Raw genomic sequence first — 18,854 nt, 5'->3', positions numbered from 1 at the left:
TAGACTTCATCGTTCATATCTAGGTACACCTCTACTTGGAGGGTCCATCCCTGAGCAAGGCAGGTGTTGCCGTTGAAGGGTGAGGGGGTCTTGCCAATTTCTTTAGGCATGGTAGTGGTGGCTGATTGTTCATAGGTTTGGGTATAGAAATTCCAAACTTTGTTCTTAGGGGCTTGGTCAGTGTAATACACTGCCCACTGGTCAAGGGAGTATCTGTCGCCTTTGGCATCTAGACAGAAAAAACTTGTTCTTCTCTTCATCCCAGGTGAAACTGGGAGGAGTCGGTGCAATGGTCAAAATGGTGTCTGGTTCTGGGCGTGAGTTTGAGGGAACTGCATGGTAGTGAAGTAACTTGACCTTTTGTTACACTCAGTGTTTGTAAGAACGACTAGACAGAAACAAATGATCTAAAGCATGAACCTATTCACAAGTTGTGCGAGTTAAGCAGTATATTGCAGGCCCTGGTCTGCATAGGTCAAGTTAAAGAATACAAGTGTAAGAGATAGATTATATAAAGGAGTTAAAGTGGAGCTTTATAAATGAATTGAATGGAAAGTAAATACAAATCAGAAAAGTAAAGAAATTGTACAATAGAATGTCTAGGAATGTAATAGAATGATTAGTCATGTGAATACATGAAGAGGTGAAAGAGAAAAAGAGGAACTGTAACAGTGATAGCACAGTGATAATAGAGAAGGGGCCATATTGCTTCGGTGCAAGCTTTCATGATGGTAACTGCGTGATCAGGTTCTTTCCTGATAACCAAACTTTATCTCCTACTTTCCATGGGTGATACTTCTGCCTGTGCGTTCATTCTGCCATTTGTTACATAGCAAGATTGTGACAAGATAGTGCCTCTTCTCTGGATTTCTGGAGTAGACAGAGTCATTCTTCCACAGCAGGCACTGTGGATCAGGAAGGGTATGTGGGAGAGCTCAGGGTTCATATCCAATCATAAGGAAGAATGGGGATGCATTTTGTGAGTCGTTTTTTTTGATGGTTATGAATGAATTCAGCCATAGGGAGGTGCTCTACCCAATCTTCAGGGTAATTATGGCAATAGATGTGGAGATAGGTCTTGAGTTCCTGGTTGAGACATTCAGTCTGTCCATTGGTCTGGGGATGATAAGTGGTGGATGCAGCAATATCATATTTCAGAAGTTTAGCAAGGGCTTTGGAGAACTTTGATATGAACTGTGGCCCTCGATTGGATATAACTTTCTCATGGAGACCAAAATAGTGGTAGACGTATTTGAAAAACTTTGAGGCAACGCCTTTGGAAGTGATGGTTTTCATACAAGGGATCAGAATTACCTCCTTCATAAGGCCATGGTCAACCACAACCATAACAGAGTCAAAACCCACGCATATGGGGAGGTTGGTAATGAGATCAATGAAGACTTGGGCAAAGGGTGCAGAGGCAATGGAGGGGATAGGGACAAGCAGAGGAGTCACAGGGTGTGTGTCAGATTTCATCTACTGACAAAGAGTGCAACTGTCAACATATTTCTGAATATAGGAGCCCATAGAAGGCCACCAAAGTCATGCTTGACAAGTTCTTCTGTTTTAAAACAGCCAGGGTGACCAGCAGAAGCATGGTCATGACAACATTTGAGAATTAGGTGTCTTCTGGCCAGGCAGACATAGGCATGATCCTTGTAATACAAGATGTCTTCCTTAATCATCCAATCAGTGAGTGCAGATTTCATGGGGGGAAGCAATAAGCCATCAAGGGCATCTGTGGTGGCTTGGAAGATTGGATCAGGATCAGTGGGGTCTGGATTTGCGAGTGTGGTCATTAGTTCAATGTCAAGAAGTTGTACAAACATAGAGTCTGGGAGGAGAGTGACATCATTGTTGTCTCCTTGTCCAGTTCCATGATCAGGATGTCTAGGAAGTGCATCAGGGGCAGTGAGTTTAGTTCCAGCAATGTGATGGAGTTCTATGTCATAACAGGAGAGGAGGAGTTGCCAACATGCTTGGCGATGGGTCAATTTCTGTGTGGCACAGAAGTAGAGCAAATTCTTATGATCCATAAATACAATAACCGGATGAGGGTTTCCTTCAAGGTAATGACACCATTTGGTAAGGGCGCAGATGATGGCAAGAAGTTCATGATCAAAGATCTGATAATTTCTTTCAGCTGGGTTCAGGGTCTTGGAGAGGTATCCACATGGATGATAGACTCCATTTTCATCAGTTTGTAACAGAACTGCTCCAGTAGTAACAAGCAAAGTGTTGGTGGCAATGGCAAACTGTTGACTGGGATCAGGGTTTCGTAGCATGGGTTGCTTCAGGAAGCATTCCTTAAGCATGGTGGATGCAGAAGTACATGAGTTGGTCCAACTGAATACCATGTCTTCTTGGTGAGGTTGATCAAGGGTCTAGTGATGTCGGAGTAATGAGGGACAAAATTGCAATAGAAGTTGCAGAACCCAAGGAACAACTGAACTTCTTTCACTGTAGTAGGGACTGACCAATTGCAAATACCATTGGTTTTGGCAATGTCCATAGTGACACAACCAGGATGGATAATCATTCCAAATATTCTACTTCCTGTGCATCAAAGGTACACTTCTCTGGTTTCAAAAATAGTCATCCAGCGTGAATTCTTTCCAGGACACAACGAGTGCAAGCATGGTGAGAAGGAAGGTCATTTGAAAAGATAAGGATGTTGTCCATGTAGATGACCAACCATCCTTCATTAATCTCCTGTTGGAAGGTGCAGTTCATATACACTTGGAATGTGGTGTGTGAGTTGCAGAGGCCAAAGAACATGGTGTTAGGTTCAAAGAGACCATATTCTGTGGTGAACACAGCTTTCCATTGATCATCTGAGTGAATCCAGATATTATTATATCTGGAACAGATGTCCATCTTTGTGAAGTATTTAGCACCATGTAACTGAGTGACCAAGGACGATGGGAGTGGAAGAGGGTAAGCATTTTCACTGTCCAGTCATTGATATACTGATAATCCTGACATTTCTTTCCAACAAAGAAGAATCCACTAGCTTGTGGTGACTTCGATTTGGAGATGAATCCTTTCTGTACATTTTCATCAATGAATGCTTTGATGGTGGTTTGTTCTGCTTCTGACAATGGGTAGACCTTGAACATTTTTGGGACAAAACCAGGTTTAGTATCAATGCAATGGTCAATTCTGGGATGTTCTGGGGGTAACTGATTTAGTCCATCTTTAGCAAAGATGTCAGTGAAGTCATGGAGGTAAGAAGGGACGAGTTCTTCAAATGACTTCTTCTTCTGTTCAAACCTGGCTGCTAGCACAAACTGCTGAGCTTTGTTACTGGTTTTGATGTATTTGGTGGGCCATGACAAGGGTGTGACTGTGGGTTTCTGTTCTGCAGCACTGGTACCATCTTTGGTTAATGGGGTGTCCATAGAAATGTTGGTGATGACCTGGAGCTTGGTAGCATTGGCAGGATATTCAACCAAAATTCTTCATCATCGAGATGATACATAGCAAGTTTGTGTATGGGCAGTGCATAGTCTGGAGTCCAAACATCGTCTTTGGTGTCAAAAGAGTTGTCATCATTATCAGGGATGGGGTCTAGGTTGGGTAAAACTGGGGGTGCCTCTTTATCTGGGATTTCTTCTATTGTTGCTTGGGGGAGTGGTTCTATTTGTGTGGATTGCACAGGAGGCACCTTCAGCAGCACTACAACTGGTGTTTCTTTTTTCTTTAAATGGGAGTTTTTCCATGTTTTATCAATCAGAGATTTGATGGTTTTCTGAAAGAGGGGAGGAAGATTGTTCTTCTTTCATTCAGTATCAATGTCTTCTTCTATCAGATCACTCTTCTTGGTTTGAGAGAGTTCTAGGGTTTCAGCTTTCCACTGAATAATTGGATCCATGGCATGCAGCCAAGGGATTCCTAACAAAATCTGGTCACAATGGCTAAGTTTTGTGATATTGAACTTTCCAAGCATGGATCATTCGTCAATTTTCACAATGAGGATGCAGTAGTGGGTGATTGTGCCCCCTTTTGCATAACTTCCATCCACTGTGGTTACTCAGAATGGTTTCATGAGTTTATGCATTCAAATTTTATGAAGCTTAACAAATTCTTTGGAGATAAAGGTTCCAGTGGCTCCAGAGTCAATGACAGTGGTCATTTTGACAGTTTTCAGACAGGTTTTAGAGATAAGGGAAATAGGAACATGAAGTTCCTTTCTGATTCCTACACCTTGGACAAGTCTAATAGGTACATTGGAAGATACTGACATCGATCCAGTCTTCCACATTAAAAATCCTCATTGATATGATGGACTTCTTCATCTTCTTCGGCTGGTTCAGTGTGATGCATAGGGGTTTTGCCATTCTTCTTCTTCAGGCAGTTGCAGGAAACATGGCCCTTCTGGTGACAATTGAAACACTTGCCATTCTGGTAGTGTTCAGTCTTCTCTTCCTCAGTGAGGTGGTCAACCTCCATAGCATTGGGGTTGTGGTGATCAATAGAGGGTCTGAGAACATAACATTGACTGGTAGGCTTTGTGGTTGTGCAATTGTTGTTATGGAATATCACACCATGTTGCCAATTACCATCAAGTCTGATAGTGGCTTGGACATATTTGTTGAAGTCCGTAGGGATGGTTTCCATCTGATAAATGGCATTACCAATTCCCTTCTTGAGTCTGTCATTGAAGAATGTAATCAGGACAGCATCTTGCTTTATGGAAGCTTGTGTGGCAAGGGTCCTGAAACTGGCAATATAGGAAGTGAGGTCACCCATCTGCTTCAGGGTTTGGAGTTTATTCATAGCAGTACCAACAGCATCTGCCAGCACAAACACTTCTTTGAACTTGATTTCAAAGTTTGCAAAGGTTCTGTAGGATTTTGAGGTGGAGTTGTCTACTTCGGTGTAAAATGTTAATGCCCAGCCCATGGCACTATCTTTAGTCATATATGCAAGCATGGTAATAACTTTTCTCTCATTGGTATTGTAAACTGACACATTAACAGTGAAGTATACTTTCACCAAAAACAACCATCTCAATGCCTGGTCAGGGCTCCCATCATAGTTGTTGGGTGTTCTGGCCTTGAGCTTGGATGTAGACATAGGAGCAGACATTCTGATACTGGGATGTGCAAAAAGGTTTCAGGGTGGCTGTTCTTCTGGGAATCCATCTACTGATGTAGTTGAGTGACGATCAGGTTCAGTGGTTACAGGGGACAGTGTTTATCTCTGTCTGCCTTCTGTGATATCTGGACCTGTGGCCTCATGATATTCTTCTTCTGGTTCTTTGGGGACGTTGTTTAGATTGCTCTCCCACCAATACTTTCTAACCCAAGGGATTGTCTTGCTTTGAGCTACTGGGGCCTCCCTGAATGGAGAGGTTTGATGAGGACTTTAATCTTTTGTTATGAACTAGGATAGTTCTAATGACAGATGACTTGATAAGAGTCAGGACCTCTGCTGAGATTCTACACGAGACGATAAGTCAAGCATTCAGTGTAAGCTAAGTCAGAAGGAGTGCTTCCAACTTAAAGTATGGTTCAGATGACAAGAGATTGGAGGTCTCAAGTGAAGGATGTTTCAGGTAAAACCTAGTAAGATTAAAGTGCAGAACTAAAGCATACAAGAGAACTATTTATAGTGAACTACAAGTACTTTAGGGCAGATGTGAGAAAGATATGAGTCAGAGATAAAGGACGCATAAGCAATAGCAAGAATAGGTCATCTAGCGATGGCAATGGTGGTCGTGATGTAATACAAGGTATGAGTCAAAGATAAGTCTAGCAGTGGCATCATGCAGCTCATGATGTAATACACAGTAAGAGAGAGAAAATGAATAGGGGCATACATGATTGTAACAGACACCAATGAGCACACCTTGAAAGCCTTAGGATGGATTCACCATACACACTACATCACAGCAATGTATTTTATACTGAATCAGCCAGATATCAACAATTGTGAACACTGATACATTGAATGCATCTTTGATGATAGAACAATAAGTTCCTGCCTCAGGCTACACATAGCCAACATTTGTATACATCATTTCTGATGACATTGGAGGATGATAGTGTGGTGTGGAATGTCTTGTCAGTATTGTACAATGGAATATGAGGAGTATCGATGACATCAAATCCTATAATGCAGTAAATGGGACCAACACTTGGACAAGTGCCATTCATGTAATGAGTTCTCCTCTTTCAAACTGATCCCCTTTGTATAGCAAGACAGGGATGGACTTCTGATTGGTGACTCTAAGATGTCCAGAGATTGCATGTGCTATTGTAGCACTGATCCCAGCTGTTTCCATATCTACCACAGATGATATTGAGCCATTCTTCACTCTATATGCCTTCCCTTGAGTGATCATAACACACAAGGTGAGCAATGATCTCTTGAACAGTTCTAATCATCGATTGTTAGTGATAAATTTATGTAAATAATAACATACTGGTCTTACTGATTCAAGGTGACAAGTGTGGTATGGCAAGCATCATGTGTTGCAGTGTCTCAAGGTGTTAAGAACCATGCTCAAGGGAGAGAGTGACTGACTCAGAGGGGCTTGGCCTCAGCTCATACCCTGTGCCCCTTACCCAAGTATGTGCTTTTTATTTCAGAGGAAGTCCAATGATGGTTTGACAAAGTCCAAAGGACTTCCAGAGGCTGGCTACTCTGGTGGAGAGTGCAGGAGGACTTCTGGAAGAGCGTGGGAAATGTCTGGAGGAGCACAGGAGAATTCCAGAGGAATGCAGGAAGTGCTCAGGAGAGTTCCCACTGCAAGGTAATACTTCTACAGGAAACAGGATGGAAGGATAGGAGGTCCAGAGTATGGAGGACAGGAGGTCTGAGGGTTAGGAAGGAATAGGGGCTACATCAGACAAAGTCTGATGTAGAAGAAAACAGAGGTAGACTACCCTTAGGTAGAGTCAGAGAGACAGGAAGTGGACCAAAGTCTAGAGAGAGGGTAAGTGCCAGAAAGGCAAGACTCCAGTCTAGGAAAGCAATCCCTAGACTTGGGACAGAGACATAGGGGACAAATCTGAAGGTCCAGAATTCTGGCCTAGGGAATCCTTCCCTAGGCCTTATGGAAAAGGACAAGACTCAGATGGACTGAAGTCCAGAAGATGATTGGGCAGATCTAAGGTGTGAGGACAGATCTAAGATGATATTCAGACTGAGGACTCTACAGGAGTTGTACAGGGGTTATATACTAGAGGATATCCAAGAGGATCAGTAAGCAACAGAGTAAGGCTATGTATAAGCATGTGGAAACACATTGGTAAGTAAGATGGAATATAAGTAAATGAACTCAGAGATGAAACTAGTACAAGGATCAATCAGCAAGATGGAAACAGAGATAACCAAGAACCGGAAAGGTGAAGATGCCTAAATTGGGATAGGTGCAGGATCTCGGATGGAGGGTGGGAATAGGTCTGGAGATCTGGGGATCTGGAAGGTAGGGCAGAAACAGGACTGAGATATGTGAGGTGGTGGATGTAGTCTGGAATCCGAGAGGAGGTAAAGTCTGGATGTCTTGCTGGACAGAATGTGCATAGGGTGGACAGGATAGGGGTGTATGGATCAGACTAGTAGTGAGGATTTGGAGGTCTGGAGCTCAGGGGTAATTCCATAGCAGAGCTAATCCTGCTTAGATATGGAGCACACAGCAGAAGGGGATCTGGGAATGAGTCAGATATGGGGTCTGGAAATAGGTCTGGAAAGCATGGGAATATGATGGGATCTACAGTGGCTCAAAAAACTGTCCACATGTTTTTTCATTTTTTACTATTTACAATATTGTGTGAGAATACATAAAAACCTCAGTGACATGCTGATACCACATTGTAGTGCTGCTTCAGGGCTTTGGATTGAGCACCACATCGTGGGAATTGGTGGAGATATGGTGGAGATACAAGGCTCACAAAATGGTGACTCATGCAGACAGTTTTTTGAGCACATATTAAAACTATATAAATGATCATTTATGACACCATAACAATCATGCCACCATTAAATAAATTATAAAGTGGTGTCATTATGTCATTTTAAAACCATATCTAACTATACAAACCAAAAATTTCCATATGTCATGGTTATATTCACCATGAAAGCCACCTCCCCTGCTCAAAGGGATAATATCCTCTCTCTTTCCTATTCTGGCCTCTCTGCTTGTCAAATTTCCTCTAGAACTGGAGTATCCAAGTCCACTGTGGCCAAATTCATCAAAGAAAGTCACACAGACAAGGAAAACTTCTGTGAAGGGTGTCTATCCAAGCTCGCCTCTACTGATAGGAGGGCTATTATTCAACATATCACTACAGGAAAGGCTGATAATGCTGTCCAGGTCACCTATTACATCAATTCCACCATCACATTCCCTGTCTCTTCACACACTGTGAGAAACATTCTCAAGACAGCTCATCTCAGGTCAGTAACAAGAAAGAAAAGGCTCTCCTCTCTATCACACATATGCAGAGAGGACTAGCACCCTTCTTTTTTCACATATATACCTTGCCATCTGACCCAATCCTATTTATTGTGGTCTTATATGATCATATAACATGCTTCCAGTCCATGTAATCCAATTCTGATGGGCTAAGGCAAAGGTTAGTCCTCTCTGCATATGTGTGATAGAGAGGAGAGCCTTTTCTTTCTTGTTACTGACCTGAGATGAGCTGTCTTGAGAATGTTTCTCACAGTGTGTGAAGAGACAGGGAATGTGATGGTGGAATTGATGTAATAGGTGACCTGGACAGCATTATCAGCCTTTCCTGTAGTGATATGTTGAATAATAGCCCTCCTATCAGTAGAGGCGAGCTTGGATAGACACCCTTCACAGAAGTTTTCCTTGTCTGTGTGACTTTCTTTGATGAATTTGGCCACAGTGGACTTGGATACTCCAGTTCTAGAGGAAATTTGACAAGCAGAGAGGCCAGAATAGGAAAGAGAGAGGATATTATCCCTTTGAGCAGGGGGGGTGGCTTTCATGGTGAATATAACCATGACATATGGAAATTTTTGGTTTGTATAGTTAGATATGGTTTTAAAATGACATAATGACACCACTTTATAATTTATTTAATGGTGGCATGATTGTTATGGTGTCATAAATGATCATTTATATAGTTTTAATATGTGCTCAAAAAACTGTCCACATGAGTCATGATTTTGTAAGCCTTGTATCTCCACCGATTCCCACGGTGTAGGGCTCAAATGAAAGCCCTGAAGCCATACTACAATGTGGTATAACCATGTCCTTGAGGCATTTGTTCATTCTCACACAATATCATAGATAGTGAAAAATGTCAAAACATGCGGACAGTTTTTTGAGCCACTGTATGTCTGGCATATGGGATATGACACAAGGGCATGATATAGATTCTGGTTAGTTAAGCAGTTGCCCACAGTTACATCGCAATATCAGGACAGTTCAGTGAGATGCATGCATGCATAGTGGTAGAAATAACCACCCATTGTGAAGGATGCCACTGGGGTGTAAATGGTGTGGACTTGCCATGGTAGCATGATTCTATAATAAAGTGTTTTGGAATATGTCTCCCATTATTGAACACCACCTACAACATGTCTCCAGGGAGGAGTGTTATCACTTCAGCATCACAATGCACTCTGATCCAAGACCCATTTTCAGTAAAGTTGCCTAGCCTAATGGCAAAGTCTTGAAGGTGCTTGCGATCATGGTGTCAATCCTTTGGGCATAATAAGACCCAGAACTTCACCCCTACATCCATTATTAACCACATCAAGATCCCCTCAGCATTGTGGTGCAGATATGTGATGTATCCAGCATGGTATACAAGCCCCCAGCCCTTGACTGTGAAGTTTTCTGGGTGAACACTTGATGTGATTGGGATGTCATATGTGTTTTCATTCCACCCATGCACAATGCTGTGATTGATATTTCTTTAAGAATTAAATGTCTAATGTGAGAGTATGATGATGCATGTGACTCACCTCACACAGTCTGGCAACAACACCTGTGCAAGTGGTATGTCTAAAACACATTGAATTTCATTTGGATCATTCATCACTTGAAAGAAGGACTTCAGTACTCCTGCTTTGTGACTTGTGTATGATCGATAGAGTGTGCCATGACATCTATGAATGCTTTCAGTCACTTCCATGCATGTACAAAGAGGACTGATGCTACCATGAATCCATACAGCCCTATTTGGGGAGATTGCATATTGTTCTTCCAGGTATTCAAGTGTCAACTCGACATCTTGGTCATGGTGCCCAATACCTCTAAGTGCCACAGACTTATTCTGACTCAGTGAGTTCCCAATCATGTCATGCAACTTGAACATTGGGATGTCAAGATTTGATATGTGCATGGTGAATTGTGAATCTGGTGTTGAGGCTGGACATTGGGCAAGATATTTGATGATCAGGATGTTGACTGCAGCGCAGATGTTGGTGTTGTAATGATCATATACTGTCAGGAGTATTGTGGTGTGGCCATCATTCCATGTTACCTGTGGACTATTCTCATTAACCTCCTTCCCTAACAGTCCCACAGTCAAATCTTTTGTTCTCGCTGCTGCCATCCTTGCTTGTGCAACAAAAGTTTAGTATCAATGCACATTGTGGCGTGATCTGAAATATCACAGTAGAGTCCATTGAGATGGTGCTGATTGCGTGTAGTATGGCTCCTCTTCAATTGCTATTGTCAATAATTGATGATACAGAGCAAATGTGACATTCAAATGTTGTTTATTTTTAGTGTAAAGAAGGTTTTGATACAGTGATGGTTAAGAATCAATGATCCAGAGTGAAGCCAAATAATGGTGGCAGAATTGAGATGTATTGGATTTAGTCATCAATGCTGACATAAGCTGAGCCACTGATGTACCTTCATGGTAGACACACTACTGTACAAAGCACTCTACACTAGTGGAAGCAAGTAGGAGCAATAGATATTTCAGTTACATATCTGATGATTTCAGTAGATGTCATGCACTCTGAATGTAGTGATGCTGTCATATCCACATATCCAGATCTCAGATCCGATCCTTATCTCATCTCAGATCCGATCCACATCTTATCTCCAATCTCATCCACATCTTATCTCCCTCCAACATCTTGTCATCCATCCTGTCCACTCATCTGGTCTGGTCCACAATTCATCCAAATCCACAACCAGTGCTCGTCTCTTTTCAGCAAATCCCCTAACTCCAGTATATTGGCTATCTGTATATCTGTCCTGCTCCCTGACCCGTTACCTATGTTTCATTTCCATTTCATGATTTGTGATCTGTTTCTACTTACCAATAGACTATCCATATGCTTCATACATAGCCTCAGACTCTGCTGATTGATCATTCCATTAGATACCTATAGTATATAACCTCCTGTAACTTTCTGTAGTACCTCAGTTCAAATATCATCTTAGTTCTACTCATTCCTGTCCTCCAGACTTGAGTATCTCTACTCTCGTCACCCTCCAAGACTTAGGATTGATTCCTATAGTCTATCTGTATCCGCCTCTGTCTCCGACAGTCCATTACTGTTAGTTTCTAGTCTGGACTCATCTGGATTAGCCCTATGATACTTATCCCTCATCTGGAAGTCATCCGGATCCACTATGCTACTCATCCGACCTTCTGGACACATTAGTCTTGCCTTCCTGAAATAAGGGGCAATACTTGGGTAAGGGGCACAGTGCATGAGCTGAGGCCGAAGCCCTTCAGATCTAGTTATCCCTTGAGTATGACCTTAACAGATGCACATTGATGGACATCACTGTACTTGAACATTCAGGGAAGAGCATAAAAGCTGTATTAGATCTGCTATATGGTTTTATAAAGCACACAGTTGCTCAATCTCTGTTTGTGATCACATGGGGAAAGCACTATGTGGCTTAAAGCATGAATGTCTGGATGCTCTGTGAAACACATACTATTTCTTGCTCTTTCATGTTTCTCCAGGGTAGAAATCAATCTGATCTCATGTGGACTCTCTGTGGCAATTCAGAGAATATATGATGATGTTGCAGAAGAATGCATGGGGTTTCAGAACAACATTGTTGAGTGTAACAAAGTTGGTGTATTTTGACCATTGTGAATATTTGTGCTATATAGTTGCATTCACAGTGGGTGAGTGACAATGCATCATTCAGTGGAGCTATGATACATTCTGAGGCATTTCATATTCACTCAAATCTGTCCTGAGGAAATGACACATGCACAGTCATGAAGGATTCCATTAAGCTCTATTTTTCCATTCATAATGCTATACACTGATATGGATTGATCAACAAAGAAAGTAAGGGATTGAGTACAAATGTATGAATTCAACGCATGGAGAGTCAACTGGAGGAAAGAAACTATTGAGCCAGTGATCTGCCTGACATGTTCATGAACCACTCCTACAGAATTCATTAAGTTATTCTGGTGTTGAAGGAGCAAGGACCCTCACATCTTCATCAAGATTTGATGTGTGACTGGTGGGTGGTTCAGATATGGCACTGAACTTGCGCATTCCATCTCCAGTCTCCACATCAACCATGTCAACAGCATGAACAATGTCCTGACTGTCATCTTCAACATTCTCTGACACATTGGTAGCCTCTGACTGAGATGACATGTGCATGCGAGAGTTATCATTGCTCTTGGTCCATGCACTGATGTCATGGACAGCCCCATCATCATCCACAGGACTGGGAAGTATGACATGTGCATCGGATGTCGTCGCAGATCCTGATAGTATCTCATCACAATCATTATCAGCCATTGTGAATGACCTGCATGGTTTTGATGTGAAATGTACCTCAATAGGAACACCCGCAACCTGTGTGGACCCACTGTTGACTGCCTTGGTATGTGATCCTGCCATAGGTGGTTGGATGACAGGCGAGGAGGGATGATGGAATGACTGAGCATGATTGGCCCTACATCACTTCAGATATCCTCAACCACTGTCAGCCTATTGAGACAATATGATTTGTAAGGAACAATCATCACAAAAGGGTAATTACAACTGAGTGATGTCACCTTGGGGGGTGATACCACTGTGGAGGTGGTCCTCTTGTGTTTTGGTATGCCCTGATCCTTCAATTCATCCAATAAATCTTGCATTCCAGAAATCACCATGTCCTCAAGCACTAATGATATGGATGTGTCTCCATCCCAATCATCAGATTCACCTTTAGCATCTGGATCATCAGAGTCAAGGAAATCTTTGAATGGCAGAACCTTCAACCATGGCAGCTGCTTGTTAACCATCATACTATAAGGAGAATTAGTTGTGCAATTTAGGCATGGAAATACACACCTAAGAACAGGAGTTGGCAGTTCAGGAAGTGGCCTCAAGCCAGGGTTGCTACTTTCCAACTGACCCTCACATGATGCCTTCCCAAGTTTGTGGAACAGATGGGAGAGGTACTCTGGATGTGTGTCCACATGGGTCAGTGCAGAATAAAGATGTGTCATCCTGAGTGCCTCCCAGTAGTCCACCTCATTATTGATGTCAAAAGCCGCAGGATGGTCCAGAATCAGAAGTCCCTCAACATACCCATGAATGGGAGTCTCCATCAGCTGTCTGAATTGAAGCAAGATCCATGTCCCAAGTTTGAGGAACACTTGTGAGTTCCCTTTCTGAAGCACAATGTGATTCCATTCCTCCCAGTCTTCAAACATCGATGGAAAGTCAGTGTCCTTGAAGTGTTGAAGATCCTCCTGCATAATGTTAGATGATACATTTGCTGATGAACATCTAGGAACAGCTGACGGCAGTGACTGGTGGTAGATCTATATGAGACTGTCCATCCATCACACTACATATCCACTGCAGAAAATCATAAGAGTTCATTGGTCAATGTACCAGCAAGATGTAGGTGAATATAAAACTGACTTGAGACCTTCCTGCAGGCAGCGGGGTTCATGTGACCGTTGGTTCTGATACTTCTGTCATATTTCAAGCACTCTGTAGAGGAGAAGGGCAGGCAGCATCACCAGATTCAACCTTGTTAATGCAATGAGTTAAGAGTGAATCAACATATGGATTGACAAACAAACATCAGAATCATCAGACAGTAAGATCATCTTTCCTTTGCCCTTTGTGTCAGCCCTGATAGCACCAGACTGTGGATGCATAGCCATTTGTGATGTCTGTATTTTGACATTTGCATCGAGATCCTGAGAGACATTCTTGACCATGCATGTTCCTTGTGATATATAAGCATGCTTACCTCCTCCTCCAAGTCAGCCACAATGATGATTTCACTGACAGTACCCTGGTGAAAGGGTGAATCCTATCAATTGTTACTCCTGAATCAATACACTAACCTCATCATCAGAGTCCAGAATAGTAATCACCTTTTGTTTTGCCTTGGTGGTGGTGTTTTTTGATGGACAGTTGGAATGACCCTGATGTATTGGACCCATCCAAATTGGTATGAGGTTCATGTATGTAGATTGAGACATACCTTGCTGGATTGTCAATCTGACATTGCACTTCCAATAGTATGCTGAAGATAAACTGATGTTGAAGACATGTAGACAATGCACATGACACTAACCTTGTTTTGATGGACACCTTTCTGATTTCTCTGGCCTTTACATGCATCCTCATTTGACTCGAACACATCTGCAGCCTGATTGAATTTATCCTCCTCTATGGGCGATGCCTTGCATGGGACCTGCATGATTCACAATATCAGTGAATGAAGTGTATGTCAGATGACATGTACATTTCTTTTGCAAGCCATTCTCACTTTGTTGTGGACTTCTTGTGTCTTGAGTGATATAAATGACATATCAATCACATTGTCATCCCTGCTAGAAGCCATGTGGGCAGCCTAGATAATATTCCATCGCACAATCAGTAACATTCCTGCATATTGACAAACAAACCTGTCTGAGATGACTGCCTTTCTGATTTCTCTGCAAACTCAATCCATCCTCTTTCAGATCAACCAAATTGGTGTGGATAACACAACTTAGCTAGATAGTTGTTAGAACACCTAGCTAATATATGTCTACTAGTCCTGCCTAGCTGCTACACCTGCAAGCAAGAATGTTCAACCTGAGGGATCTGCTGTCTAGTCAAGTTCAATAATCAGTACTACACAAAGGGTCAAAAGTCCGAAGGTCAGAGATCAAGTCCGAAGGTATGGGATGAAGTCTGGTGCACAGGAAATCAGGTCCACAGGTGTGGAGATGTGGAGATGGCAGGAGAGAAAGGGAAAGGGAGGGAATGCATCAGGACTAGCTTGGAGATGCTAGGGAACGTCAGATGAATGAGTGACACTCATGTCGGGTCAAAGAGAGCAGGTAAACAGGTATATTGGCAAGGGTAACTCTAAGGACAGGTATGGGGTGACCGGTATCAGGGAATTCTCCCTCCTACTAAGTGGTGTTTGTAATTCTGGTTGCCCAACCCTATATAACTAGCTATGTGAAAGTCCAGAGTCCATAGGTGAAAGTAGTAGCAAAAATGCAGGTCCAATAATATGTAGGTAAAAGGCCATGAGGTACTGTGGCCAGTGGGAATCCATGTAATAATGCTGTCTACTCAATCAGTAATGGGAAGTAACTGGCTATGCACCAGTGGGGTTAAGCAGGACTGGACTGGACATGGTAGGGCAAGTGCACAGGATCTCCAAGCAGGTCTGATGCATCGGAGATGCAGAGATAGCGGGAAAACATCAGAGATGGGTAGGAGATGTGCAGACTGGGTGGGGATTGCAGAATGGGGTCCTAGCAAGCCAGCCTGAACATGATCGTCACATTGGTTGCCTTGTGCATATCATTGTCTTCATTGTCTGAGGATCTGCTGTCAGACATCACAAAATCTATTTTCCCCACTGTGGCCTTAACTGCATTGGTTTCAGAATGAGTGTGATCCTCCTTCATTGCCTGAGCTGCCCCTGCTGGCTTTGGTGTACTTTGAATCACTTGTTGGATTATGGATGTAATCATGTCATCTACTGAATGCTTGTGCTTGATGTTTGGAACGCCACACATGTTCTTCTCATTGCAGAATTGCGTGTGGTATGAGTTAACAGTGACTTCCTGACTATATTAGCATACAATCAGTGATTGGGATAGGTAATATTAACATATGGTCCAGGACAGGTTTGTAGATTTTCTTGCATTTAAAATCATCCCAAGTATGATCCATGTTTCGTAGTGCATTTGCTTGCATGGGCTCAATAAAAGCACTATCATGTATTGCCATAGTGAAATGATAGTCTAGGTGTACTGAGCACCACAACTTGTTGCTCCATCGCCAATTATCGCTCACTTCTTCCACAAATGCTAACAGCATATTGCAGTAATAATACATGATAGATGTGTAGGTGTCCTTGGTGACATGCAGGTCCAGATACTCCATTAGCTTACTGGCAATCCTTTGATAGATGTTGCGATGGTGAAGAAGGCGCCACATAGCATTGTGGTATTGAGGTGGAATGTTGCACTATGATGTGATATCTCATTCAACACTCAGAGAGATGGCAGACAATAATTACACACTGGTTTTGCATCAATGATAAGTGTTAGTTTAGTTCTGCTGTGATTGATGTGTAACTCAATGGCTTTGGTCATAACCTGTTGTGTCACCAACAGACCATGCAACTTGATGTTGAGAACAATGGGGTTTTCAGTAGTGTATTTGTTGGATTCATGGTGGATGACATGTTGTGAGTCAAAAAATAGCCTGCAAAATCATGTGCTGAAATTGTCAAAGCAGGCTTAATGATAGAAGAAATGTGCCAGAGGTATGGTGAATTGACTTTATCAATCATCACACCTGTGAGTCCTCAACACTTGTCGAATCGCAATTATTCAACATGGTGCAATTGTTCAAATTTGGGACTAGTCACATGGTTATATCATTCAACTGACACTTGTATTATGTCATTGATATTCTTGCTGCTGGCTGACCTCACTTCACATTGTTCAAATTTGTGGACGACAAACAAGTTTACAGCTACCCTCAGACCAATAGACCACAATCCATTTTTGTTTATTCACCTCTTTTGTTCACTTGGTACCTTATCATGGAAGTCACACAGTCCAATGCAATTCTGGGATGTTTGGCCCTATGAAATATTGTAACAGGTGGGACCCTTTTGTTTGTCCAGCTTCACAAGTAAACAAAAGTGGGTGAATGAACAACAATGGATTCTTGTCTATTAATCTGATGGTAGCTGTAGGTTTAGTTAACATTAAGGTTCACCAGCATTTTCTGCAGATTGTACAGTAAGTTTAAGATATGGACAAAGAAGGACTATATGTGGAAGTTTCACGCATACTGAACATGCTGCCAAATCTCATTCACAATCTCTTCCACAAGTGCCTGAACCAAAGTCTGGAGCCTCCAAGAGAGTGCAACAAGATGCAGCAATTCAAGGGGAGCTTCAGCAAAAAAAGGCAGATGCCAAGTCCCTCAATTCACCTTATTAACAGTTGACTCCAATTCTGAGTGACAGAGATGAAGATGCAGAAATGAAGATGGACATTGAATCTCTGTTCCACTGATTCAGCAGTTGAATAAATACAAGATCCTATCTTGGTATGTACTGTACTGCTGACTATTAGTACATGCTGACTTTGATCACAGCACTGCATATACTGCCAGGACATTGGGACATACATTTGGAAGTGCACCAATCCAGATTGTGGAATATTAGCTTGCATTGCCAAGGCACAAGGCAATCATGGGTGCATTGATATGACCCCAGATGAGCTTACCCTGGTGGTCAATGTTGATGCCAGCAGGTTTTCTCTGTCCACAATGTTATAGAGCATGTGGAAAGCCACTCCTGGTGTGTCACATCCTTTCCAGGAAACAATCAATATACTGATGATGAATGATACTAGTAGAAGCTTCAGGGATATTCAGTAAGACAGGAATAGTTGCGTATCACATCACATAAATTGAAAGCTGGCAACAACCGTCCAAGGCTATGACACCCAATTTCGAATGGCTTGAAAGCATGAAGTATCATGGCAACTTACTAATTTTTATAGACACACATTCTGACACCGCCACAGGGAACCTTGTGGTATCTGTAAATGCTGCTAATTCAAATTCAATTCTGGTGCATGAAGTATGTTATTCAGCATGGCACCACATGAAGTGCATATTGTCATTAATCATTTCTGCCTAGTTGCTACATAACTATCTGGGCAATAATCTCTGGGTCACCTCACAACACATTGGGAAAATCAATACCACCTTGACTGTGGGACCATTCATTTGTGGGATTGTCATTTCCTCCTGTGGTTCAACTGGGAGAGTCAGCAAGAGCGTCGAACACCTGAAATGTTTGGTAGAAATGTCAGTGACTGCTTCAATCTTGTTGACATTGTAGCTGACATTGTACACATCAGGAATATCTTGATTTTGTTTTCTGCTTTGCAGGAGTAACGACCATCAATGCTCTTATCATCTCTGCACTCAATTGCTTCGTCGAAAATGTGTTCATGTATGACATGGGTATTTGGGCTGCGTTGCAAGCATTATTTGACCAAGACAAACATGCCCTGAACAATACTCTGTCATGCTGTTGTACGCAGAATATTGGGCTGTGAAGGGCAAACCCAATACTAGGGAGCATATCATCAAAACCTGAGTCTTAGCCTACTCAAACTTCAAGGACACAAGGCCATGGGGTCTTGATATCTATCAATGTCCGAACCCTGTGTGTCTTGCCAGGGCTCACAACATGGTCTTTCACACGATGGAAAGCAGTACTTTGGGCAAAAATGGCTCCAGACACTGATGAAGACCACATGCTTGAGGTGCAGGTGCAAGCACCAAAAGATTCAATCCCTGTCATGAGTACATCAATGCGATGGTGAAAACCTTTGCATGTTTGGTACCAATGGCCCCTTAGCATGTCTCAGCAA

General features: G+C 42.4%; 2 protein-coding genes across 2 annotated transcripts; one reads left to right on the top strand and one right to left on the bottom strand.

Moving 5' to 3' along the window:
* Positions 1–9,680: 9,680 nt before the first annotated feature.
* On the bottom strand, positions 9,681–10,331 carry BJ212DRAFT_1306699 (uncharacterized protein; the record flags this gene model as incomplete). Its single annotated transcript, XM_041333826.1, has 3 exons — positions 9,681–9,885; positions 9,952–9,991; positions 10,130–10,331. 3 exons carry the CDS (start codon positions 10,329–10,331, stop codon positions 9,681–9,683), a joined length of 447 nt encoding a protein of 148 aa, XP_041185180.1.
* Positions 10,332–18,332: 8,001 nt separating this feature from the next.
* On the top strand, positions 18,333–18,536 carry BJ212DRAFT_1291627 (uncharacterized protein; the record flags this gene model as incomplete). Its single annotated transcript, XM_041332116.1, has 1 exon — positions 18,333–18,536. A coding segment is annotated over one exon (204 nt), but the record flags the coding sequence as incomplete, so codon positions are not given.
* Positions 18,537–18,854: the final 318 nt, after the last annotated feature.

Source organism: Suillus subaureus, assembly GCF_016647635.1.
Source record: "Suillus subaureus strain MN1 chromosome Unknown BJ212scaffold_347, whole genome shotgun sequence".
Taxonomy (NCBI): Eukaryota; Fungi; Basidiomycota; class Agaricomycetes; order Boletales; family Suillaceae; genus Suillus; species Suillus subaureus.
The sequence above is the reverse complement of the archived record's forward strand: the minus strand, read 5'-3'. Positions and strand labels throughout refer to the sequence as shown.